The sequence below is a fragment of the Microchirus variegatus genome (assembly GCF_963457635.1).
Source record: "Microchirus variegatus genome assembly, chromosome: 16".
NCBI classification, from domain to species: domain Eukaryota; kingdom Metazoa; phylum Chordata; class Actinopteri; order Pleuronectiformes; family Soleidae; genus Microchirus; species Microchirus variegatus.
In genome coordinates this window covers 22838733-22865698 of record NC_139817.1, presented here as the reverse complement: position 1 = coordinate 22865698, position 26966 = coordinate 22838733, and the positions used below count along the sequence as shown (strand labels likewise).

Below are 26966 nucleotides of genomic sequence, written 5' to 3'. Positions count from 1 at the left end.
TTATTAGTGAATCCAGTATTTCAGTTTAATATGGTTCCTTCAATGTTTCCCATGCATACATCGCTCTCCACTGCCACACATTGCTGTCTGATGAAATATTCAGCATGTATTTGCTTAAATGACAGTTTTGAATTATTAGCTAAAAATACACTGGGAGAATGTCAGTTTAAGAGCCTGATGGTGCAGGTGCAATAGCTACTGGGCCACGGGAATACCCACGTTTCAAACATTATATTTTTTTTGTCTGAAAAAAACCCTGATACAGGTTTTGGGTAACTTGCTGTGAAGAATCACAGCATATATTTTCCTTCTGGCAGCTTGGGCCTCAATATTCACATGCATATTTATTTATCTGTGGCTTTTCTCTGGAACATACCATTGTTACAAATCTATTTTCTCTGGATTCTTAGAAATTCAAGACGTCTCTGTTTTACACCCTGCTTAATCGTATTCTGGCATATGTTTGTATTATTTTTACCTCCTCAGATGGTGGACATGTAGAAAAGAGTGCACTAACCTCAGCAGAGTTTTCAGAGTTAAACAAACAAGGCCTGTTGACATAGAACTGCTTGGATTTCCAAATACTTTCCACCATAACCAAGTACATTTAAGAGAGGCTTCATCCAATAAAACCCACTCGTCGTTTGTTTTGTACTCTGTCTCTCTTGAATCTGGCTCTGAGTGTGTGTGTGTTGGGGGTAAGTTCCTGTGAAGGAGTGACCAGCTGCAGCCTCTGTTGTTCAGGCCACAAGGGAGCATAGGGAGTGTTTTTGGGGGTCACAGAGCAGTTACATTCCAGACTCAAATGCTCAAATGTGACCACTAATTCCTCACTTGTAGCCAAGCCATAACCCACCTCCGCTGTTTTCTCTGTCACTTATCTACAGTCCTCTATGCACAGTGTTTCAGAGGCAATATTCAGGCTTCTGGTGTCTGGAGCTGGCCAGCAGGACGTGTATCAGTCTCCTCCATATGTTGTGCAGATGATGGACCAGAAGGTGTAGGTGAAGGACACCAGATTGACTGCACTGTTTCCTTGCTTTGCCATGTACTCACACCCCTCAAGTTGTTAGTTTTAACAAGACCATGTCAGAGTGTTGTGCAGCTAATGATGATAAAAGTGTGCTGACTGCTTTACACCCTTCTGTTATTCCCTGCAGAAATAAACTCAGAAAGTACTTACTACTGTCAGGGGCAAAGCATTTTTTTTAACTTTTGCTCCATTATGTGACACCATTTTATAAGCTCATAGACTGGTGAGCAAAGGCCATCATGTGCATTCTCCAAACTACGCAAAACTTAATTTTAGTTAGATTTTGTCACACAAAGATGTGCGTTTGCATTTACTATGCTACTGCAGTGCCCGTAGGGCGATCTGAGTAATGGTCAGCGAGACATGCCTGTCACAGACAGACACACAGACGCAACTTGCTTTGTAGATAGATGACAACACAACAAACTCAACAAAACACAACACAATTCAGATGTCACCTGTACCAGCTGTCAATCACACGTGTCCATTCATATGTGAGATTAATTTTCATCCATTCTCCTCTGCACGGGAGCACAATTTACAAAACTGACCATGTCATCATGCTCTATAGAAGAAGACCTAAAATTAGCAATTGAGACAATTAGTTCATACATTACGATGTTGATGCTAAATACTATTATATGGCCCTCAATGTCTGAAGAACAGCCAATGGATAGTTGATGGTAAATAGATATTTTTAGCCCAAACCTGGCAAACTTGTGTTTCCCTGGTGAGTAAATACTGAAATTGTGCAGAACGTGGTGAATTTCTTCCCCCAAAATAATTCATAACTGTATTTGCTGTTGTGCTATAAATGATGAATATGCAAATCTGTTTTGCTGTTTTAGTGATGACAAATTGCCTGCATCATCCAAAGAGTCTAGAATTATTCAGACCAGTCTCTCTGAAATATGGTCATCGCAGCAGGGGCTGAGAGTTGGATACTAAATATGTGGGATGGACTTGAAAGGGAAAGCTTTTGGGTCCCGTGCCACACTGTGGTGTGGAAATCATAGTGGGCACATGCACAGCGACCGATCTGCAATCACAGGCCTCCGTCCTCGTTCTGCTATTGCAATCTGAGGCTTGCAGGCAGCCGCACTGGCCTGATGTCCCCAGTCCTCCGACCCTGGATCCCTGAAGCCACACACTGCTGCTGTTGTGCTGTACTCCAGTCTCTGTGGCAAACAAGCTTCCTGTCTTCTCTCTCTCTCTCCAGCACACACCAACAAACCTAATTAACTTTCCCTGTTGGCCTCATGCTCCTGCCTGAGCTTTGCCACAGCTGTGTGCTCTGAAAAGTCCTCACTACTTTGAAGGCACTTTCTTCCTGAGTGCACCGATATTCCCAAACCTTAGCGGCACCTGATCTCTCATGGATTGTCTCTCGTAGTCAAACTTAGTCTTAGACTTTGCTCTTTCTGTTTTGGGAGTTCAAGAGGTCTGTAGTGTCTAGAGAAGGTGTTGCAGAGGGGAAAAGAGAAAACTTTCTCTTTTCACTTCCCCTATTGAATGCTTTTTTGACGTGTTTACATTACAAAATCAGCGTGTTTCTGTGTTCATGGATGCTGAGCGATTCCCTCAGATGTTTCTATGCGTGAATCATATGAATATTTAGCAGCTTGTGAACTTGGGTCAGCCTCTGAATCTCCTGTTCCCTGTGAGTCCAGCAGAAATTTGCCACAGGCAGACTCTACCATCTCTGTGACCAGGCATTTTTGCCCCCCCCCCCCGTGGATATGTAAAAGCTAAAAAATATGACTCAAGATAAGCCTTCATATTGGATTAAGTCTTCCATAGTGATTTATTCAGGAATGAAATCCACCTGTCTAGGCCATACATATTAAAACAGCCGGGTGTGAGTATCTTAGTTCTGCACTACTCCCTGGTAAACAGTGATGCAGTTATTATAAATGTACAGCAGAATCACTGTAATTTTTTTAGATATTTTTATTTGTGTGGATAATCTTGTCTCCTGAAGGGGTTTTCAGTTACTTTGAGTGATGAGCGCATGCCTACGAATATATCTTTCAGTGCTCCTTTGGCAGACAGAGCTGCTTTAATTGTTGCATGCCTCTGGAACATGCCTTGCTAATGGGGCTGTTGGAGTCCCAATCAGTCAGCAATATGCTGCCTTTCTCTAAATGTCCCTGCTCATACAAGCAGGGCAGCCTTGATGATGCAACCATCTGCTTTGGTGTTGGTGGCCTGAAGGAATGATTATGTCTTTCATGCCTTTGTTAGGCCATCACACTGGGATCCAGCAGAGATCATGTTTCATGTTAATGTCTGCTGGGTTGTTCGTGTTTGTCATTAGGCTGGTCCTCTGAAACAGTATGTGTGATGAAACGCGGAAACCGTGCACTCGGACAGTTACATGAATTCCTTTCTTTGATTGTGACACCCCCAAATGTGTGCGCAGTGTTGTTTTGATGTTATTCCAGGAAAACCTCAGTGGTTTCTTGGGTTGGTAATTCCAATTAGTGATGTTGCTATACTCTAGTATGCTAACTAAGTAAACATTTAATCAGAGTGGCTAATCATCTTTTACATTGCTGAGCACTTACCGGGGTAGAAGGTCATGCATTGATTGAAATTAGGATGCAGCTTTTTCCCGTAAACTTTCATTTGATTTGCATATCAGAGGAGCTTATTGTTTATTTCCCGGATTCTCAGTGGAGCGGGCTGGGAATCTTTGCTTTTCTTTGACAATAGCCAATGGCTGACTCACTCTGTGTTGTCCTGCAAGTCCATGGAGGTACTCGAGGGGGGGTCTAATACCTCACATGAGTCATGGTCCATGTGACGCCACAACAAAATCTCCCCTCTCAATTCCCCCTCTTCCTGAACAGTTCAGACTACATTTACAGTAGCAGAAGAGGAGGATTAACCACTCGGGTCAAAATGAGCATCATTTCACTCCTCACTGTTTGCCGTCTCATTATTCCTGCTAATCTTTTTTGGCATGGTAACAAGTGCGGCAGCTCCTGGCGAGGAAAACAAAAACTCTAATAGGAGGAGATGTGAGCACCTTGTCGCCATATGGAGCCCGGAATTCCACGGAATCGCTCTGTAATCTCTGCAACATGGGAGGAATTTGAAGCCCTTGTTTTCAGGAGAGAATATCAGTCCACTCCCCATGTGGCACCTCTTTGGCATGCAGTGCCATTCCAGGCACCCCTGTAGTATGGTGCCCTTTGAAACACACACATACTACACATCAGTTGTTGTGTTTTGGTATGAGGTAGATATAGATATTTATAGATAAGCTGGGCAATTATTCAAATATTTATTGTGATATACTGTAATGTTCATCAGTATCAATATAACAAAGGTTAAGTATATCAATATCATTTGTATGCACTGTGCAAATACACTTTGTGATGTAATATCTAATTACTATGGCTGTTTTGCCTCAGATTTGCAAAAGTTTTTGTTGTTTTCTGTTTTTACTTTTCAACTTTCCTTCAGGAGACAAATATTATGATATTTTATCGCAATAAATATCGTATCGACTTTTTATTTTTTATTTTTATAAAGGTTATCGTGATACTAGAGGTTGTAGTTTGGTCATTCAGAAAAGGGATCAGACACATTACATTTTGAGCCAGTGGAGCTTGATAATAAGGAATAAGGAATATTTGTTTGTTTAAAACATGCAGTAAAAGATCCGGACATACAAAAAAGAAATGAGACTAATACTATCAATACCATTATTACGATTCCTCAATGTACTTAATTTATTCATTGTTTTCCAGACTTTAATTTCTTTAATGGAACAAAGGCTTCAATTTATTTTTAGACCTTTGGTTGTAATATATCAGAGCCGACAACAGCCAAAATGATCCTGGTGATTTGTAGCTAAAAAAGTGAAACAAACAAAGGCTGTATTTTAGATTATAAACACAACTATATTTAAAAAGTCACCTTTTGGCCAGTGATAAAGTAAACCTAAAATTATCCTCACAGTCTGCATTTTTGCACACTGACTGTGATATTAATGTCGCTGGGAAACCATGAGAAATGATCATTTACACATCTGTGCTGTGTATCTCAAGCTTGACTCACAGTGATTCCATGAGTAATGGCAATTAGTTCAGTTGACGAAACTGAGGACAGTGGATACATTTGATTTAAAAGTGTGGATGAATCCATAATAACCATCATATTCTGTGTTTTTAAGTGGATGATCGATCATAGCACCGTGGCAGACAACAGTGGGCGAAAATCTTCTAAGAGCAGGTTAGACTCAGGGAAGGTGACTTACTTCAGTGCGAGAGGGAATTTTAGAGTTTCTCTTATCTCGGTGGTTCACAAACTTCCCACCTGCTCACTGGAAGACACCAGAGTGTCAGCTGTGATGAAGCAAAGGAGTCATGTGCCAGATATCAATGAGCTGCTTCTGTGGTGTGATGGATTGCCAGACATGATGGCAGTTGCCATTGGAGAGGTTCTCCACCGGCTCGCTAAATAGCTGCTGGTGACTCAAGAGTGTCTGCTTCCCAGACTGACGGATTGGCCTCATTCTAATTTAGCTTTTCTCTTTTTCGCTGGTGACTGTGACTGAGATTTTAAAGGTGCCATATGTAAGAATGTGGCCAAAAACGGTTACTACATTCAAATTCAAAATACAGAAGTCTTTTAGGTTTCGTTTTCTGACCTAACTGGCAACCTGTGGTTGCTCGGCAGCTGAGACTCTACTGACTGCGATGATTGGTAGACGGCGGCAGGTGGCGCCACATGCCGGAACATGATTTCAAAACATAAACATGATTTGCAGTCTGCAAAAAATATATTTTTAAATGCAAATATTTTGTCTGTACTGTTGTTGTTGGTGAGTCTCTGTGACATATTAGGAGGATTTTATGGCCAGTTGCTTTAGATTTATTACATAATGCACCTTTAACGCAATGTCAGTCAGTATTTTTAAGTGCTCATATTGATGGTGAGGTGTTTTAAGACTTTTATTTTACACATTTAGGTTTCAATGTGTCATTACAAACTGTTTTTTTTAGAGCGAGCATGGATGCTAGTTTGTTGGTTATCTGCAATGTTTTAGCAACACCCAGTAGCTGTTATAGACATATTTGTTTCTTACACTGTTTTAAAACCATGGAACAGATGAGTTCTCTTTGTGGCAGAGTGACCATAGAAGCCTGCGGTTTATGACGCAGTGTCTCTCTTTTCGTGAGATGTTGTTTGGAGGGGTGTTTGCAGGGGATGTTGGTTTCTTGTTACACGACACAGTACGTCATGTTGAGAGTCATCGTTTCCCTCCCGGCGTGTGCACAATCGCGTGGGGTTGTTGCACACACACTTCCACTCTGCATCCTTGGATCGTAATGCAGAACAGGCTGTTCCCAGTTTGATGCATTCCACAGGTTTAGCTGAGGTCGTCAGATATCATCCTTCATCGGGTTTTTGTTCACTACATCGCTGGCCTGAAAAGTTGTTTTCATCATTTTTGAAATATTGCATTGTTCCTTCCTGAGGCCAGTGGACTAATGGGCTTTAGTCTGTGGAATCCACTCCACTGTTTCCCTCCCTCATTGGCTGATTTTGCTGAGGCCCCAATGGGGCAGGCAACAATAGACTTCATATGAAATATTCACCATGACTGGGGCATTCCAGCAGGCAGTCAATCTGAGCACAGCAGTTTAGTGGTTAGATAAAAATCTGCTGCAATTGAAGCGAAAACACAGTCCCAATTTTCCAGGGATCCAAAGTAAGATTGAGTGTTCATTTTGTTATTGGATGGTGCCTGTCTGTTGTCTATATAACCGCTCCCTGGCATGCAGAGTATGGCCCTGTCTTGTCTTTCTTTGTCTCTGTCAGAATCTCAGCCTAATGAAATAAAGTGGTATCCAGAGTGCTGATTTAAAAGTGAAGCAATTGTTACGCGTCTTATTTATTTGCTGAAATTGCTATAGCAGTCTTAGTGAGAGCGCGATGCTCCACGGTGCTCAGGTGGTTTGCAGCCTGGATCGTGTGAAGATTGTCAGAGTAATTGCGGTGAAAATGTGGGGATGTTTCGGGTTGAAGAGGTGGCGTGAGTCCCTGTAGCGTCAGGCTTGTCTCTCTCTCATTCCAAACGTGGATCTGTGATTATGAAAACACTGGTTTGATGGAGCTGATGCAAACCAGAGAAGTGGAGATTCAAATCCATATCAGGGATGGCCCAATTCCATACTCAGTATAGGTAAATCATCCTGAAATCTGAACCCTAAATATCACATACATACTTTACTCAACACAGACTTTAAATAAGTAAATACAATGGAGCAACACAAGTTGAATGGAGTAATTTAGTGGGCTGGTTATTTCTTCTTCGTGGGAGCTAAATATTTTTGACTAAAAAAGAGTAATAGGTTGGTTTTGCTCAAGTTGAATTGTGTTGTCAGTAGAGTATAAACCACGGTAATGCTTTCTTTTACAGTCCCCTAATTACCGGGTATTTACCTGGTATATTCATGGTAACACAAAAGTGTCACTAGGTAATTACAAATGGTAATAAGAAAGTAAATACAGTGAAACTGTTGCCAAAATACTGGGCATTTACCTCGTAACTATATAGTAAATTATAGTGTGTTATTGGGTAATTACTGCTGTTAATAAGAAGGTATGTACAGCGAAACTATGGCCTAAATGCTGGGTATTCACCTGGTATCTATATGGTAAATTTAAGTGTATTATTGGGTTATAAACTGGTAATAAGCAGGTACCTACAGTCCCCTAATTACTAGCTATTTACCCAAGGGGTAACCTAACCCTAACCCAAACTATGTGTGTAATTACATGGAAACAAGCTTGGCTTTCTTTTACAGTACAGTTTTACTTTACTTACTGAGTACATTACCGTGCATTACCCAGTATTTTGGCAACGGTTTCACTGTATTCACTTTCTTATTACCATTGGCAATTACCTAGTAACACTTTTGTGTTACCATGAATTTACCAGGTAAATACCTGGTAATTAGGGGACTGTAAAAGAAAGCGTTACCATCTTATTCCTGGGGATAGAAAAGAAACCCCACAGCACCATTTCACTCTTTTATAACCAGTTCCTGTATTTCTAAACACTGAAATTGTCCACATGTGAGTCATTTTAATACAATGGGTCACAGAGGCCATGTTATTTGTGTATGAGGTTTACATTCCCGCTGAAGCACAAAGGAAGAGGACGAGAAAGCTGAAGACACAAAAGCACAGGATGTTAGTGTGTATTGTTGTTAGCGCTGTTGGTGTCAGTCCAGCTCTCCAAGTCAGTTCCTACATTGGAGCTTTTGTAACCTTTGCTGTCGCTGCGTGAAAAGCTGACAAGGTCCTTTTCAGAAACGTGCATATCTGGCCTTATGCTGGAGAGTAGAGCTGACAAAAGCCCGTATTTGATTGTCTGCCTGGTTTTCTTTTGCCAAACATTGGCTTCCTACAGCTCTTTATCTTTTAGAATTCTTGGAAAATGCTGTCCCACAATATTGTGACAAATAAAAGCTGTCGTGGTGTGAGTGTGTTTATTTGTGTATGTGTGCTTGACTGTTAGACTGTGTATGATGATGATAGTGTGGGAGCCGGTTAGCCTGATGTGAATGTTCTGATGTTGATAGCAATCGTGATTCATGAAAACTGATGTCATGCTGGAAAATGATTCCAGAGGTTATTTGTCTCAGCAGCTTGAGGAGCCTGAAAGATCCCTTATTCTTTTTTTGCTAACACACCTTGTACAATGTCATGATTAATGCTGTGTTTATAAAAAAATGTAGCCTCTGTTTACAGCTGCTGTTTCCCAGCCAATCCTCCTCGAACCATTAAGAACTTGTCTGTATTGGAGCCGACAGAGTACATGTGTCTGGCTCAGGATTCAACATTGTCGCGAGTTATTCCTGGTCTCCACTTACGTGCTGCAGAATTCATTGTGAGTTGTTGAGTGTAGCAGCCCTCCTTCTCCTCCACCTCCTCATAAACCCACCTCCTGACAAAAAAAAAAAAAACTCTCCACAAACTTAGTCTGGCTGCAGTCATCTCACACCATCCGCTCTATTTTAAGCCCTCAGACAGAGGCCTGCTCCCCCTTGAGTGGACCCCACTCTCTCTGTGTGGGCCAGAGCGAGGGCCTCTGATAGACACACAAAGCAGCCCTCGCCAGCTGGTGCAAAGGTAATAGCAGAGGTAACCTCCTGGATGATGCAGCCTCACTAAACCTCTGCCTGGGCACAGAAAGTCCGAGGAGGCTGCTCATTATAGTTTTCTTCCTTACAGAAGAGCTGATGTGTTTGTCAGTGCTGTCCCAGTAGGTCAGCACAGAGCACCCCTGCTCATATAATGTTGATTTCTTTTCACAGTCAAAGTTTTTGGACAAAAATAGAAGCAAGTTGCACTGATTTCCTACACTGTTTTGGATTCAAAATGGTGTTAAAGCTGCTGTGGGTATGGTGATTTCAGTTGTTAGTTGTTAATGTTATTATTCTGCCTATGATGGGAAATGGTGTTACGTTATTTGCAGGCTGCCTCCCTCATCTGAAAACAGGCTGTCAAGCAATACTATCAGACCTGACAGAGAGAAAAAACATTAAAAACATTAAAAAAGTTGTGCTCCTCTTTTAACCATTGGCTAAATTGCAACAACACAAACGTTGTACATCACTAGTTTTCTGAGACAATGTCTCATCAAATTCTGCTTAATAAAACACTTATTATAATAGTGATGCAAGTGCCATTTTTAGATAAGTTTGTGTGCTCTTTCGCCTTGTGCGTCTTTGTGGATTTAGCCTGCCAGGGTGGGGTTGGATTCCACAGTGGTCAGACAGCAGGAAAGTGCGAGCACCCGTGTTTCCTTCCTGTCTGCATGCAGTTTGCCCAGCTCCCCTCACTGTTCACCACTTTGTGCCAGACATTTGCCACAAGACACACACATACCTTAGGTAACGTGGATCAACCCCACACTGTGGAAATCAGCATGACCACATTTTACATTGATTGATTGAAATGTTAGGTTGAGAGTGTGAGCAGATGATATTTAAATGAAAATAAACCCATAATGTCAAATGTAAATATAAACCACTAATATGCTGGATTGATAACATGTCATATCCTGGTTTCAGGTTCGATCGTGTTTACTAAACAGCTGTGTTAATCAGTTCTGGAAAAATAACAGATTTTTTTTTTTTGCTAATTAATGCCGGGAGACTGGGCTAAACTCATTTGGAGAAGCTGCACGGCATCAAAATTGTTGGTAATCAGATGGCCGCCTTGCAGCGGACATCCTCTGTCTGACAGAGACAAAACACACAAGCTCCCCAGTGTTCCAGATAATGACAGCGAAAGACGAGGAGTGGTGCAGTGGCTGCTTCTTCAGGTTATGGAGAAGCCGAGAGCAGCATTTACTGAAGTATTGCATGATGCATTTTTTAATATTAGGAGAAAATATGGTCTAACCATTAAAAAACAATTCAGGTTTGTTACAGCTTGTTATACAATATAGTAATTGTTTAAATCATAGAAAATGAGCTTGTCTAAATTGTTTTATTTGGACGTTGAATGGAGAGCTATTGCATTCGAAATGTTGTTAGTTGTCCTTCACTGCACATGCACACTGTGTGGACAGCGATTCTGGTCCAAGTCGAACCAATAAGTCATTGTGCGAACCATAATAAATGGCAGTCATTTTTCTTTTGGCCTTGATAGGCAGTCTGTGTAATTGTCTGCTGCATCTGTTTAACAGTCATGATGCATTTTCACAACTCTGCAGCAAACCTGCTAAGTACAGTGCTATTTTTACCCACAGGAATGATGGCCAGGACTATAAAAAAATCACTCCTTAAGTTGTAAAATATAAATCCACGTGGGTGTGAGAAGGGAAAAAGTAATAAATATCCAGAGGCTGAGTGACTGGCTCTGTAAAGATGTGTGGGTTTAGGATTAGAAGTGGCTCTGGCTGATGTCCCAGAGGAATCTGAAGTGCTGGGCTGAGATTTCCTTCCTTTCAGGAGTCACATCTTCACCAGTGTTTGGATGATATCTGTCGCCAGTACTTCCCTGACCCATCTCTCAACATGACAGTTTGGATCTGTGTGCTGTTGTCATTTCTCCCTTTGCAGCTCTTTTGGGTCAGGATCCTGGATACTTACTGTAAATCTTCAGAAGTCATCAGCATTTCCTGTTGCACAGAACAGTCGTAGCGTGATTGCTTGATTAAAGGCTGGGCGTTGGGGGGGTGAGCAGACAGATGCTTGGCCTGCAGCTGGCTGGCTGAGTGGGAGGGGAGCTACATTGAGAAGAAGCAGTGCCAGCAAAGTGGGGCTTAGCCAGACACTGAGAGGAGATTATCCATATTTCATCTGCGTCCTCCTCCTTCTTCTACCCACCTGTAGAGCAACACAACACAGACCCAGAGCATGAATAGTGTATGACTCAGGAATACAATTTGAGAATTGCTAACACTTGAAAGCAAAGAAAAAGATGTCCTCTGACTGAACACCTTGGGGAGAATGACAATAACAGACAGTGAGTAAATAGTGCCAAGTTGCCTCACCCATTTTAAATGTATTTATTTATTATTATATGTATTTTTTTTTAATTACATTTATTTTCAAATTAATAATACAACAAATAATTTTCACTGCAGTAAATTAAGTTGGCTTAAAACCACACTATGCAATATTATCGCTGCTAAGCTAACCGCTAGGCTAGGATAGCGACCGTGAATGTGAATTTCGCATGTGAATATTCACCGTATGCATATACACAGTGAGTTAGCGAGAGTGTCGCTAACCATGGTTAGAGCTGTGATGCATTCAACAAAATGAGTGTATTTCCAGCAGATTGATAGTCACAGTCGTTGATAGTCACATTGTTAGGTGGAATAGTGACAGTAGAAGTGTCTTGGAGTTCAGGAAGACCACATTCTATAATCCAGCCATAATCCAAGACTGAAACGGCGTTGTTAAATCTCCTGACACATTGAAATATTCCAACTTGTGCGGTGTAACACATCTATTGCGTTGTGTCCGTTGCATCCATTGGAGCACTCCGATGATTGATGTGTGAGTGATGTTTGTGATGTCTCTTTGCATTGACTTTGTATGTGATTTGGTTGCATCATGACAACAGTTACGCAGCATACGGCCTCACAAGTTCTCACCGAATAATTCATTATGCAGTTTTCTTGCCGTTTTTAATTAACCTGACAAATGTTTGTAAAGAAATCCACACTTCATAGTGACGAAGCCTCATCTTCAAAGGCACTATTTATGTTTGTACAGTGGCCCTTGACGGATATGTACTCGGTGCTAATTTCGCATGCAAAAAAAAGGCACGGCACAAAAACTATATTTTAGATATCTGCCCAGTTTAAAATATTCATGATCCGCTTGCAGCTTTGAAAGCGATCTCAAAAGACTCTCTCTTGCTCGCCCAGTCTCACACAGAGATTCACACACTCACAGGAACACAGCGCCAGAGTAAGAGCTGTGTCTATTGTTCCTCTGCATTTTTATCATCCACTCAATATTCACAGGAAATCAGGTGGACTTGTTTCCATTAGCTTGTAAATGAGCCGTTGTTTTTTTGTGGCACGATTAATCTCTGATTAAAAACCTTAACTGCGACACGGTGTCGTCTGTAGCCAGCCAATACGGATTCTGTTTAGCTCCAATTTAGCCATGTTTACCTCTTCTGGAGGCGATGGAATGCATCATGAGCAGAAATGGTGGCCTTGCCTTCCTCCTACAAATGTTCGTTGCCATTACGAGTTAGATCATTAAAATGCTTGTTGTGCCGACTCGGACGCAATTATTTTCCCCACAGTTTCACCAACAGTTTTTAGATCTGTGGTCCTTTTTAACAATAAACTGAAAATTGCCCTTTTTCTACCAGAACTAAGTGTTTGGTCGAAATAGTTTGTTGTCCATCACTCAGAGTTCCATTTTTAATTCTTTAAAGGCGCCATATGTACGAATGTGGCCAAAAACGGTTACTACGCTCAAATTCAAAATACCGAGGTCTTTTAGGTTTCGTTCTTTCTCCGCCATTGTAGCTCAGATGTAACTGCCAACCTGTGGTTGCTCTGCAGCTGAGACTCTACTGACTGCAATGATTTGTAGATGGCGGTAGGTGGCGCCACATGAAGCCAAAACATGATTTCAAAACATAAACATGATTTGCAGTCTGCAAAAGATTTTTTTTTTAATGCAAATATTTTGTCTGTACTGTTGTTGTTGGTGAGTTCAGTTTGTTATATGAACATTATTCCTGAGTCTCTGTGACATATTAGGAGGATTTTATGGCCAGTTGATTTAGATTTATTATATAATGCACCTTTAAATCAGAGCTGTTGATTGGTTTATGCAGAAGACAAGAAATAAAGGTGGTTTATAAAGAGGTACAGTTGAGTGTGGGAATCTCTAGGTGCCTCCCAAATCCATTTGATTACGATACATGGAGTTATGATTCAATTACGAAACAGTTATTAATGCATCAACATGCATCAATAATCCATAATGAGAGAGCTGTGCTGCAGAATTGTTTTCAAAATCTGATTATTGATTTTTCAGCATGGATGACTAATTCTTCTAATTACAATACATCCACGAATCAAGTTTCTTTTCCCCACCTGTACTACAAAAAAAATCTGGAATACATAAATCTGTCAATTTTGAAAATATGTCTTTTTCACATGGAATCACTGCAATGACATGTTGTACGCTCATAGACGGACGTGCACTTCTATAAAGGGCCTCCTGAGCAGAGGAGGTCAGCGTTGATGCAATATCACATTTCTTTTCATCTGACAGAAAGAAGAATCATAAATAAAACTAACTGGGCCATAGCTTAAGCCTCCTGATAGATTTATCCAACAGCACAATAGCTCCTTTATGAGACACACACACATCCGCCTTTTTCTTATCTCACGCCCCTGTTGAAGGTTAGCAGTAAATTGGCAGGGATTTCTCCATCTGTCAGTTCTTGCAACTTGTCCTCTGCCTCTGGCTCTGACACCGTGCCATTGCCCGCAAAATGAGCACAATCTTTTACCAGGTGGTTGGCACAAGGTTGTAAAAATGTCCCCACAGGAGGGTTAATCACGTTTGACTGAGTACATATTTAAAAATCAGTCGCTTTTTATTGTGATGGACGGCATTAGCTCTGCAAGGTGTTATCTATGTGCACAGCGGCTGCTTTCCAAGCACATTTCTGGTGATGGCCTAGGTGCTTTGGAGTGCTTGGACTCTTTCTGTAATAGATTTGGGGGTTTAATTTGGTCCAAAAATGTCCTAACTAAAGAAGGCTTCATTGAATAAAGTTTTTTTTATATGCCATTTCTGTGATTTAAGATCAGCAAAAACCCAAATGATGCCATAGTGGGTCTGATTTAGAATGCATGACAAAATGTTGTAGCATTATGTTAAGAAATAGTGCTGTTTTGATGACATCCTGCCCTCTACTTGTAGAAAACCCTCCACACTCCCCTCCATATCCTGGTCCCACAGGATGACATTAAGTATTTTTTCTAAAACAGTGAGAACATGCTGCCAAGCCTCTTATATCCTACATTATACCCACTCCAGGCTTTACTGTTTTCTAAACAAGAGACACAGAAAGGGGGGTGGTAAATTTCTGCTAAACGGTGAACCCTGTGGCTGCACATGGAGACACTTTTTGTAGAAAGGTTTTCATGGGGAACAATAAGTGTTGCACTGGTAGCCTTTCAGGAAGCGGAACATATGTTTCGTTTCCAACTCCCTAAATCTCAAGTGGACCTCACATGAACTGAGCTTCTGGCAAAGCTTCTGCCTCACAGCCGCCTCCACGCACAGCAATCACTGGTCCTCTGACAGAGTCGTGCTGACAGTGATCCAGAGGCTGAGGGCAGGGCACCCTCCAAAAACCCACCACAGTAAACCCACCCACCCGTCACCCCGCCCACCATCAGTCAGTTACCACGAATCCGCTCCTATAGCTCTGAATCCTTCTTTTTCTCTGGCCGCACCCGCTGTCCAAATAATCAGATGTCAGACATTAGGCTTCCCTCTATAAGGTTCATTGTTTCAGTTTTACTCTCTCCACACTCCAAGTAGTTTCTCATCCCTTTTTTAAAAAACCTGTCACGCCCCTCTCCCTTGTATGTATTTAAATTCTGCACAATTGATATTCCTTCTACTCTAGTTGTTCTCGTATTCTTGTTTCTGAGAGCTACTATTGTATTCAATATTGAGAGTAATTTTGTGTTGTGAGAAAAACATTTGTAGCATGTGACTGCGTTTGCACGTGCCTGTGTGTATAATTGATGGCATATGTAAGAAATTACCCAACATCTCAAATTTGGAATGGGAATATCAGACTTTCTTGAGATGAAGGTAGTATCGCGTGTTGCCAAGGGTTGACCTAGGGTTTCTACGTGTCTCTAGATACTCCTTTTGCAGTGGGAAAATGAAGTCGTTATTCCCTGTAAGGAAGCAATCAAGCTTTAGCTGCGGGGTTTCTTTAGTTTCGCTGTCGGTTGTGAGAATTGTGAGGTTGTGGAGGTGGTCTCAGTCTTTAAGGGTGTCAAGCAGTCTGTCTAACCCGAGTTTTGTCCCTTCATCTAGGTGCTGCTGCAAAGGAACAAAAGGGCGCAGATGGGGGGGGGGGGGGGGGGGGAGTACTGGGGGGGCTTCTGGGAAGAGGTAGAAAAAGCATTACCAGGGTGGGAAATGATCCAGGCGTCTGAAACCAAGAGGCCAACCGTGAAAGAGATGAGAGAGGGAAAGAAATCCAGATTTGGCCCAGGATCAGTCGCCAGAGACAGAGAGATTAAGGTCCCATTGCACCACTGCATCATCAGGGCTTTGGCCCTCTCCCCTACAGCCATTTTTGTGGATATTTGTTTGCTTTGGCCCTGCACGGTGTTAATTAAACAATATCGAGATTTGAAGAATGCACAAATGCACTCTTAGAAATAAGGGTTCCAAAAGTGTTCTTCTACAAGGGATGAAGTTCTACCTGGAACCATTTGCTTCTGAAAAACCCTTTCCCGAAGAAAAGGTTTTTCAGGGGTTCTTGGTAACACTAATGGTTCCAGTAAGATCCAGAGAACCCTTTAAAACCCCTTTCCTGAATAAAGGGTTTTAAAAGGGTTCTTAGCCAAAAAGGGTTCTCCTATGAGGACAAGCCGAAGAACCTTTTATGGTTCTACTTAGCACTTTTACTTCCAAGAGTGTGCATAAAGATCACCACCACATTAGCATTGGGTCAGTTGGACTTCCAATCATTCCAGAGAGCTAGGACCTCTGCCCTGACTGTAACTGAGATGAGGCCTACTTGGCTGGCCTTGGATGTGACTGAAAGCCCCTCCTCCCTTATTTTTACCCTGGGAAAATGTGCTGTTTTGGGCCTTGGCCATGCATTGTCAGCTTCCATAGTTCCTCTTTCTCCCACTTGACTTCCTTTTTGCCACAGCTTCATCCCTCAAACAACACAATCACAGATTACAGTTTTTTCTTTTCATGGATCATTCTAGTGCACTAAGCTCTCACACTGTCTTTTCCCTCCCTCTCATTCGAACTTCCATCATATGATCCTTTGCTGTGGAGAGCTGCTGGAAGTGCGGGTGGTAGAAACAGAAAGAGGCTAATTGGAAATTGTACAACCCAAGGTTAGCCACATAGTCTTTGCTGGAGGATTAATTGCAAGAACCATGTAATGATTGCTTGCATGTCTCAGCAGTGAAACCCCATACGTCACTGCACAGGGGTCAGCCTAAGACTGGGCATGTGTGTGTTTCTGAAAGGAAGGTGACTCCAGGTGGCGATCAGACAGCTTCTGTTGTGTTAGCCTGAAACTACCCACAGGCTCCCACCCACAGATCAGACTGTGCAAATCTAATTCCTGTGAACTGAGGTTGCATTGGAGAGAGTGAGATATTTGTCCTAACTTACTCCTTCTACAGTATACTTGGTGAAAGATGTTTTCTTTCAGAGGATTGTAAAGGTGTGTGGACTTTTCTCAACAGAAACTTGCCGGTGGATGCGAGGGCAGAGCTCGTATGGCTGGGAAATTCAGTGCAACAGTATTGGAGTCCACAGATCACTGAGTTTATCAAAAACATTTGATAGAAAAGGGGTTTGTGGAGAAATGTTCATATTCCTCAAGCTAAGGTATTTACAAAACGTGGCAGTGTAGATATCAGTTAGTAAATAAAAACTGGTGAGAAAAGGATTACCAGACCCAGAAGAAGAAGAAATGAAATCGACAAAACACCAGCATTTCAGAATCAGAATCAGATTATCTTTATTGTCATTGTAAGATGTAAAACAAAATTACGTGGAATCCTCATTAGTGAAGGGGTTCTCAAAGTGTTGATACCTGAGAGCCAATTTAGGAACCCAACATTGGACTGAAAGAAATCCCATTTGTAATAATTTTAATGACCAGATTGCAGTTCTACAGTTTACACGTATTGGTCTGTATCCAGTAATGTCCAATAAACATTTAACAAGCTTAGTAGCTCCTGGATTAAAACTATCAACTGGAATTCATTGCGGGGCCGCAAGAAATGTTTCTGCGGGCCGCCATTGGCTCGCGGGCAGCACTTTGAGAACCAATGACATAGACCAACAAGAAATGATAAATAATCTATAATTTTTTTTAACAAATAAACTAACAGGGACAACTTCATTCATCTAAAACAATTACATGGATCATTATAAAAACAACACTCAAAGTGTTTTGTACACATGACAGGAACTATTTCCTCCATTTGTCAAGTCTAGTTGTGGTTCAATATTTACAACGCTGTCCTTGCATTGAGGACGGCATATCTGTGGACTCGCTCTCGCTCCACTTCCACCATTTTACTTTACTATCTCTCCAACCTCAGACTGGACCGAGCAGCTTATTGAACGCAGATGACGAATGGGTGTGGATTGAAGGCAGATAGCAGGCCGCCGCTAATTGACACCACTCTATCGCTTCATCTCTTGCTTTTGTGTGCTCCTCCTGTTTCTTTTGTCAGCACTGCGATCTGTTTCAGTTGAGATTAGTTTAGTTAGTAGAGATTGCGTCCTCCCTGCGTGGTCTATTGTACTGAAATATAATCCACTGAAGATTGCTGCAGGGCTCTTGTCTAGAGTATTGTTTAGAGGCACTGATGTGTCAGACAATGATGTTACAATATATTTTAGTCTTGTAGGAATATATATTATATGATATGATATGGGGCTTATTCCAATTCCTATCTTAACCCTCAAGCTCAACCTTTAATCTTAACTGGCCCTCAAAACCAAGTGTTGAGGGTTATTTTGTCACTTAGAAATGGGACACCCCTTAAATGCAGATACGTCTTCAGACTGTAGGGGGCAGAATAATTTGTAGCGTAATCGTTTCGCTGCTTTCGCCGCCATCTTTGTCATGTGAAAACACGCAATGCATCCTGGGTAGCCCTTGCTCCCAAGGGTGGTCTCGGAAAATCTCAATATTTAGGAGGCGATACAGCCCTCAATTCACCCATGATATTATATTATATTATATTATATTATATTATATGTATTTGAGAGACTCCATTGGCTAATTCCAGTCATTTCCACATGATCTCCATGCGTGCACTCTCTCTTTTATCTCTCGTACCCCTCTGCCTCGTTATCATTCATCTCTCCCAGATTAGCCATTAACTCACTGTGCCCCACTTCTCCTGCCCTTGAGTAAAGGGTATACTTTTCAGAGCTTCCCCCTCGACTCTGAATCAGCCTCTCGCGTTCCCCTGGGACCAGCAGACAGCCATGCTAGCTCGTAGCCAGACGGCTTTTAATCATTTATTTAAGGGCGGCATCGTCTAGTTACAACTCCAGAAGCGCGAGGGAGAGAGAGAGAGAGCGAGGGAAGGTGAACGAGCGACACCGCGTCAAGCTTAGATCAAAATGCCAGTTTGTCAGCAAACCTCTGAGGATCCTCTCTGTCTTCTCTTCCATCTGCCTTTCTGCCAAACACTTTGTCAAGAACTTTGCATATGGTAAAAAGTGTAGGATAGTACTGCATGATTAGAGTCTGGCAGATGTTGCGATTTAGTTTGTGCTACAGTATAAATCAAGCGTTCGATATTGACTTGGTTATAGATTTAAAGTGCCAGTGTATAGGAATGTGTGACATCTAATGGTGACACTGCAGATTGTAACAAATGGAGGCTGAAGTCTGAGAACTACAGTGAAGTGATGAATTATTTAGCTCTAAATGAGATCATGAATATTAACTCATTTTTTGACAAAATTATGCTGTCACCTCAACTTTAAAAAAAAAAAATCAAAATAAGACAGATCAGTCTTCACAGTGCAGCAAAATGTGACCAAAATCGTTCAAAAACTAAAAATAAATCTGCTCATCTGTTCTGTGTCGTTACGCTGAATTGTTATTGCAGTGGAATGACGGCTCCCCAAGTCAAAACATCAACGTCAGATCAACCGCTGTTTGCTGGCTATGAGTTTAAAAAGTGTTTGATTTGATATGCAGGAGAGGTTGCATGGTGGATTGGATGAAGTAGAATAGTTTATTATTTCCTCGGAGTCACCTCTAGACTCACTAATTGAGCCTTTTAAAGGAAATGACACGACATTTGTTTGGTCCAGGACTGAGGTGACCTAATGTTCATTTGTTCACTGCCTCCTCCTGTGCAGGAGAAAGAGCAATCATGCTATAAGAACCATAAGGAGAACATGCGTTCATGGCACATTTCCCCCTGTCGTGTGACTGTGTTGTTGATTTTAGTTGCGAAATGTGCTGTAAAAATGCAATAAAAATGTCGATGTGTCTTTGGAACATTGCACGATATAAACGGGTAATGTGTACAATCAGCCTGTCCACCCATTCATACTGCTTATCCTTGCGTGTCCTTGGTTGCAGGGGGACCTGGTGTCTATCACCGTTGATGTTGTTGGGCATCATTCGCCCTGGGCAGGTCGCCAGCTTTGTATACAATTACCAACTCATAAAATAAGGTTTTATCCACCCTTGTTGTCAGCACTGGGCACCAAGTGACAAAGTTAAATCACATCCGTAATTGAATAGGAGTAAGGTTTGTTGATTGGAGATCAATAATCACAGCTGACATTTTCTTAATACCATTCGAAATGCTCTTCCCGACAGAGTCTTGCTTGTTTAGCTTGAGGTCAGTTGTAAGAAATATATTTTCTGCAGCTCATCAGTGGTTGTGTGTAGAAAAATATACCTCTCTCTATGCAGCAGGTTGCCTTCCTAGTCATTAACCCCAATAATGGGACCTCTGTGCAAGTGTAATGACCTAACAAGGCTCAGTTCAGGCTGCTAATTGACTCAAATTTAGTGGATGGAAAGGAGCAGGTAAAGGGTTTTCATATTCTGTGTGCTGCTGCAGGAGGAGGTGAGGCGCACCCACACAAAACATGCAAACCCATGCCTTTTTCCTAGCGGGGGGATATGGAGAGACTGGAGAGTTGTAGCATTAAGGAAAAAAAGATCCCTGGCGTTGGTGTGCAAACTTTTGACTGATCAACAAGAAAGTGAGGAGATCAATGAGGACGGTGTGGGGCCCTGAAGCCTGAGATGAACTGGCCAATCAATGGAAAACAATTCACTGAAGTGTCTTCAAAGATGTGAAGACAATCAGACATTCCTTCACAAAGCATCCCCCCGCAGCTCTCCCTTGTAGTGTTTGAAGAAAACACTGTAAAGAAACAGCACCAACAATTTGGCCTTGACTCTGACTCACACTGCAACACAATCTGTTTCCTTTTACTATTATTTTGTCTGTGCCGTAATAATGTTATAATATGAGGACGTTTATAAGTGTGTTATGAAGATAAAGCTGGTGTCGTTTTGTCAGAGACGGTATATGAATTCAATTCCCCAGGCAGTTTGAAGGAACAGGAAGTGCACACAAACATCCTTTAAAAAAAGGCTATGGCCACTACAGCTACCTGGAGTATAAGACTTCCTGCTTCTCCCTTTCCCCATGTTTCCACTACAACATCCTACTCCAGCTGTTTCCGTTACCACCCTCTCTATTACTTTAGATTTCCTCTCTCTTTGCTTGCCCGATGCTGTTTTGGTCATCAGTGATTACCTCCTATGCTTTTCCTTCCCCACCACATTATGAGAGCTGTAATTTTGATGCACTCACGCAGAGCAGCGTGCCATGCCAGGGCGTTGCACCGCTGACCACGGACTTCATATCATTTTACATCAGCAGGATGTGCAGCATTTTTTTTTCTCACATGTTCACACATGGTCAGTTGGGGACTCAACACGCTCACTTTCATCCTAAACCCATGGATGCTTCTCCTTCAAATGCATGGCCTCCCATAGAACCGTGAACCAAAAACAGTCCTCCGGCCCTTTGCGCTCCTTGAAAGAAGGTTTTTACTCAGTTTGCAGTCTCGAGAGGTGAGGAATCGCTGGCTACGCTGCATTGCAGGGTGTGGATATAATAGTGGGGCTAAATAAATCATGAACTGTCGCGACAAGAAACAAAATAGAAGTATTCTTATCGTTTCTTACTTGTTTATTGTACAGACGTTGTCAAGAGTATGTGTGCTCACAGACGCATTATTGTGGGCGCTGGAACCTCGTATTGTTTTGCCCTAAGGCAACAGAGTGGTGGATGTCTTTGTGTGGTGCCCCACTTTTATTTCAGGGAACTGTATTTCTGGAACTATAACCATGATTTTTCTCTTCCTCAACAAGTTTTGTTTTCACCCCCCAGTCTTAAGTAAGTAACCGTAACTCTCTGTAAGCTGGCTCATAAGTATAAATATCTGTGTTCCAGGGACATCTGTGCGCTCTGAGCGCGTTTTCTCATCCACGGGTAAATAAATAGTGTTGCACTCGATCTGTTTCTGGTAAATAATATCAGAAATTTGCCTTGACTATCTGTTCTATGTTTGAAAACAGAACTGATGTAACATAATTACATTTTAATTAAAAGCTGTTGGAGCTTTCTCCTGTTGTCAGTGTTTTCCCATTCACAGAGTGTTTATTCCAGAGTAACAGCCCTCATGTGTATTTTTGAGGAATTGTTGTCTATTGGATCAATCAAACACAATCTCTGAAAGTACTGTGACAATGAGAAAGTGACTCTTACAGAACCACAACTTTTAGTACCAGTAGTGTTTTCCTTTTAAAGTCAACATTTCTTTATAAAAGGTATCCAAAGTATGTATGCAAATGTACACATTTTTGATGGTCTGCATATGTTTGATAGTGTATTGTTTTAAAATACATCAATTGTGAGAGTAGATATTTTTGTATAACAAACACTTCATTCACTTCTATGTTGCAAATGATGTAAGATATATTTAATTCCCTTCATTCTCACTGCATTTATTCATGCTCTATTTTCCACTGCTGTATTTAAATGTCATTTGTAGCTGGCTGCAGTGCCCCATTTAAGGTTTCACCTTCCTGTTTATGTAATAGAAAATCTCCTATTTTCTCCTTCTGTATCTACTCGGGAAATTTTTTTTAGCAGTAGTGTTTATAACGTTATTTTCTCTGTTTGTGCAGGAGCAGAGCCCCAGCAACGCCACATCCCTGGCCATGATGCAGGAGCCCCAGGAGGTGGTGGAGGAGACGGTCACCATCGAGGAAGACCCCGGCACCCCCACCTCCCACGTCTCGGTGGTCACCTCCGATGACGGCACCACGCGGCGCACAGAAACCAAGGTAAACGCAAAGGTGCACCAAGCAGTGAATTACAACAGAGAGTAACCAGGGAGGCACGATATTATCGAAAAACACTCAAGATCACACACAAGGAGATCTGCCAATAATGAATAATGATGACAACATTCGGCTAAATAAACTGCTACTTCCTTGACTTCAGTGCAGGTGCCCTTGACAACTGTTATGTTATTTAGATTGATTTATTTTGCTCAATAAAGACAAGTTATATCTAGTCAGTATCAGTTATCAGCACAAACACTCCCAATATATCATCCTATTGGATATTGGCAAAACGTCCAATGTCATGCATCCCTAAGAGTAACACTTTTCACTGCCAAGCATATTGTTTTTATATGATACTGATTAATATACTTCCACATTGTGTTTATATACTCTATGACAATGTTGGCAATTATTTTTTTATATAAGTAAGAAGTATATAAGTATATAAGTAAGTAGAAATTCACTGTGTGTTTCTGACCTGTGTTATACTTTATGAGGCTGATATTCACACATTAGCAGGAATCCGGAGCGTTTGTATTGTTGTGCCCCCTTCCTTCTGAACTGTTTCAACACTGCTTGATTGTAGTTTAAGTCGATCACTTCTTTCAAGCCGCACAGTTCTTTACCTCAAACTCCCTGGTTTCCATCCTTGAGAATTCTAAATCCCATAATTCCAAAGCTCAGAGTGGTTTCATCTCCCTCTCATGGCTCTGTTTATTTGGTTATTGTATTATTACGAGCCAAATCCCCAGTTTTGTGCCTTTTGAATACTCCTTTGTTGATTTGTCCTCTACTATGTTTTGTTGTTTTTTTCCAAAAGGATGTATCGGCCAACGTGAAGGTGAGTGGACTTTCATAACAGTACGGCTTTGCCACATTACCACACTGCCATTTTATGTCCGACTATTCAGGCTACAGCAAGCAGTGCCTAACACAAGTCTTTTTCATCACAATGCCGAATAATGCTCCTATATGTCTATACTTTAAAGTTCAAGTCACTGCTTGCTGCTTCCACGTCCTGGGATGAGACTCATTCTGTCTTCCTTATTCCTTCTGCTTGATCTTTTTGTTGCCATTTGTTTTTGTTTCTGGGACTTATCTTTCAGCATCCCTTAAAAACACTGTAGGAGTTACAAATAGCATTGACAATAACACATAATATATCCCTGTAGCATTACCATGATATGAGATATTTTTGAGGAAGTGTTTGAAATTGCTTTTTATATGGCTTTTAATGGCTACTCTGGAGCACTGTCACTGCCTCCTGGGCTTAGGTTTAGGAATATGACAATTAAAGGAATACTTCACCGATTTGCATTAAGCTTTATATTACTAGAATAGGGGTAGAATGTTTGAAACATTGTGCTTCCCAACTTCAGTTTCCCCTGAGTTGAGAAATATCTTCAGTCTTTTCTTTGATACGTGCCCACCAGTGACACTTGGTCCTGTTAGAGTAAATGTTAGCCAAGATGGCGGACACTATTTACATTCTGGGAATGAGGTCCCGTCCCCCTATGGGTGGGTTCAAAAAGTGCAGAATTAGTGTTGCATTTTCAAGCCTCGGACCAAGTGTCAATGGTGGGCACGTAACGTTACAGAATGTAAACAGTGTCCGCCATCTTTGCTGACGGTTACGCTAACAGGACCGAGTGCCACTGGTGGGCACGTAACAAAAAATAATGAAGATATTTCTCGACTCAGGGGAAACTGAGGTTGGGAAGCACAATTTTTCAAAAATTCTACCCCTATTCTAGTAATACAAAGCTAAATGCTAAAGTATTCCTTTAATGCAGCCAAACTCCATACTCCAGTACTGTGGAGAGGTGTTTCCCTGCGGGTCAACCCCAATATGAGAAAATAATACTACTGTGATATCACTAATCTGCACCCTCATCACACCAGTGTGTACTTGTTCATTGTGTTTCTGGAGTCAGTCCACATTTCACTTAATATTTAAAAGAAAAACTCCTCATTCAGAAACATCCAGCACATCTACTTCTTGGTAGAAGGTGACGTGGGGGCTTGGAAGCACCTACTTATTTTCTCTGCATTTTAAGGCATGCCCTCTAAGATTATCTGCAGTATTTTGGTAAGTGTGTGTGTAGCTACAACGAACAGCTGCTGCAATTGTAGCCTTCCAGAGAAGTGGATAGAGTGCTGTGTGGAGCTCCTACTCAGGAGACGGTGAAACTGTAATTAAAAAGCCTCACCAGGGAGGGCTGGTATAGCCCTACAGCCCTTTTTTCTGCAAGGGTATTAGGCCACACACACAACCGCGCACGCGCACTCATATGATTTAGGAACTCCTTTGGTGTACATGCATCACACGACCACATCACACTAATGCTGCTGAGGAAGGGAAGGATAAGGGGCCGTTCACACGCGGTGTCCTTTGCATGCACAAATGCATTATTTTAAATGGAGACGCCCATCTTACTTTAACCCATTAAGGCCTGAAGCGCCTGGAAAAAATGCCTCTAAAACCTGAGCTTCAATGCCCACTAAATGACTGATTTCTCAGCCTCTGTAGCAGATATAGGAACACAATTCAAAAAGTATTTGAGAGCTTACACTGTGAGCTTTCCTGTGAAATTGAGTTTATTTAGATACAAAAATGTAAAAGTAAAGTGAATAACTATTTTCAATTAAAAAACAGTAAGAACATAAAGTAATATCAACTTGATTGTGTCCTGATGGAGTGTGAAGAACAAGAACAGCATGTAATGACTGTAACAGACTGCATCACATGTGACGGTGATAGAGCTTACAGCGCAGCGGCATCTGCAGGTAAATCCACTGTCACGCCTTGTGCTCGGTTGTAAACACTCCGTAGATTACGGTGGTATTTATCCTCATTATCGCCGACCTCGTCGTCTTCAAATGTAATTATGTCTTAACCATAAATCCCGGTCGATTTGTTCAGCGTGTTCGAAGTTATCAGTTATCTCTCCGCTGTCAAAGTCCTCCATGTTTGTGCGAAGTAATTTCAAAACAATGTCGCGAGAAACCCTTATACCCCCCGAAAAATGACGTATCCGCCTTACCGGCGTCTATGGTAGAAATGCGGCAATGCTTTCCTGGCATCAATGGGTTAAGACCCCAACATCCAGAGGATGCTCGTGAATGGGACTCACCTATACGCAGCAACTTTTTTGTATTTTGCTGTCAGGGAAATGTGGTGCTGACAATCCAATGTCTCTGTTAAGGTTAATTAATTCAGTGTCTCTGTAGTAACTTGAGTCGTGTCAGCAGCTTGAAGGATTTTTTTTGCCTGCTGACAATGGATTCTACAGGAGCACTGTCTTTAAAAGCACCTCTTCAACCTGTGAAGCATGTGTTTTGAGATGCCGTGTGCACGAATTGCCCCACGAAAGACGCTCTTGAAGGCCCGACCGTCCTGCTGTGAGGATGAATCGGGTCGTGTATCAAATGAGGACGCAGATTAAAGTTCTGGATGAATTCAGCGTTTCTGTGATGAACTCCTCATCCAGCTGAGAATATGCACAAAGACACCTCTCCACGTGTCTTCCTCACTTTTCCTCTCTCTTTTTCTTCTCCTCCCTGCATATCCTCTGGCTGACTCACTCTCATGTGTTGCCCCCCCCCCCCCCCCCCGCACACACACACACACCGCCTTTTCTATCTCTCTCATCATTTTGCAGCGACTCACTTTTATTTATGTTCTTATCTGTTCTTGAGAGCCAAACTCTTGGCATACTGTCTAATGCTAGCGCACTCCTTTCCCTTGATGGTTATCCCCTATCTGACTGCTGGAAGATGAAACGCAGAAGCTTCACCCATCTGCCTGATTTGCAGGCAGAAAAAAAGTTTTTTTTTTCTGTGGTAAACACATTTCTCGTTGATTTAGTATCAGCAATAATACTGGGGTTAGGATAGTTGGAAAGGAACAGGTGGGGTTGCTCTGTATGAGAGAATGTCTGGAAGGGGGGGTCAAGGTTTGTTTGAGGTCAGCGATGATAGCGGAAGTGTTGTCTACACACGGCGTGTGTGTAAAGTCCGAGCACATGTACTTGGTCAATTAGATCCGCGTCCGTCCTCCTGTCCCAGCATGCTGTGCCGTCTCTTGGAACTCATCCAGCCCTCGAATGGACCGCCAGTCATGTTGGCGGAAGAGCTGAGCTGAGCCAATAAAAGCGGCATTCCCTCGTCTTTCCTCTGGATATGAGCTAATGAGAGTCGAAGCGCACTACACAAAGAAATAAAAGCTCTTTTGCTTCCCTGCACACACTGGGGAGCCAGACTTGAGCAG

General features: G+C 41.9%; 1 protein-coding gene across 1 annotated transcript in view; it reads left to right on the top strand.

The window, feature by feature from the left end:
* Positions 1–26966, top strand: part of arvcfb (ARVCF delta catenin family member b) — a gene marked incomplete at its 5' end in the record, with an annotated part of 127848 nt that overhangs the window by 20618 nt on the left and 80264 nt on the right. The window contains 2 exons of the mRNA XM_083903192.1: positions 22535–22693; positions 23517–23537. Coding sequence (XP_083759318.1) covers positions 22535–22693; positions 23517–23537 — 180 coding nt within the window. The remainder of the gene's footprint in view (positions 1–22534; positions 22694–23516; positions 23538–26966) is intronic.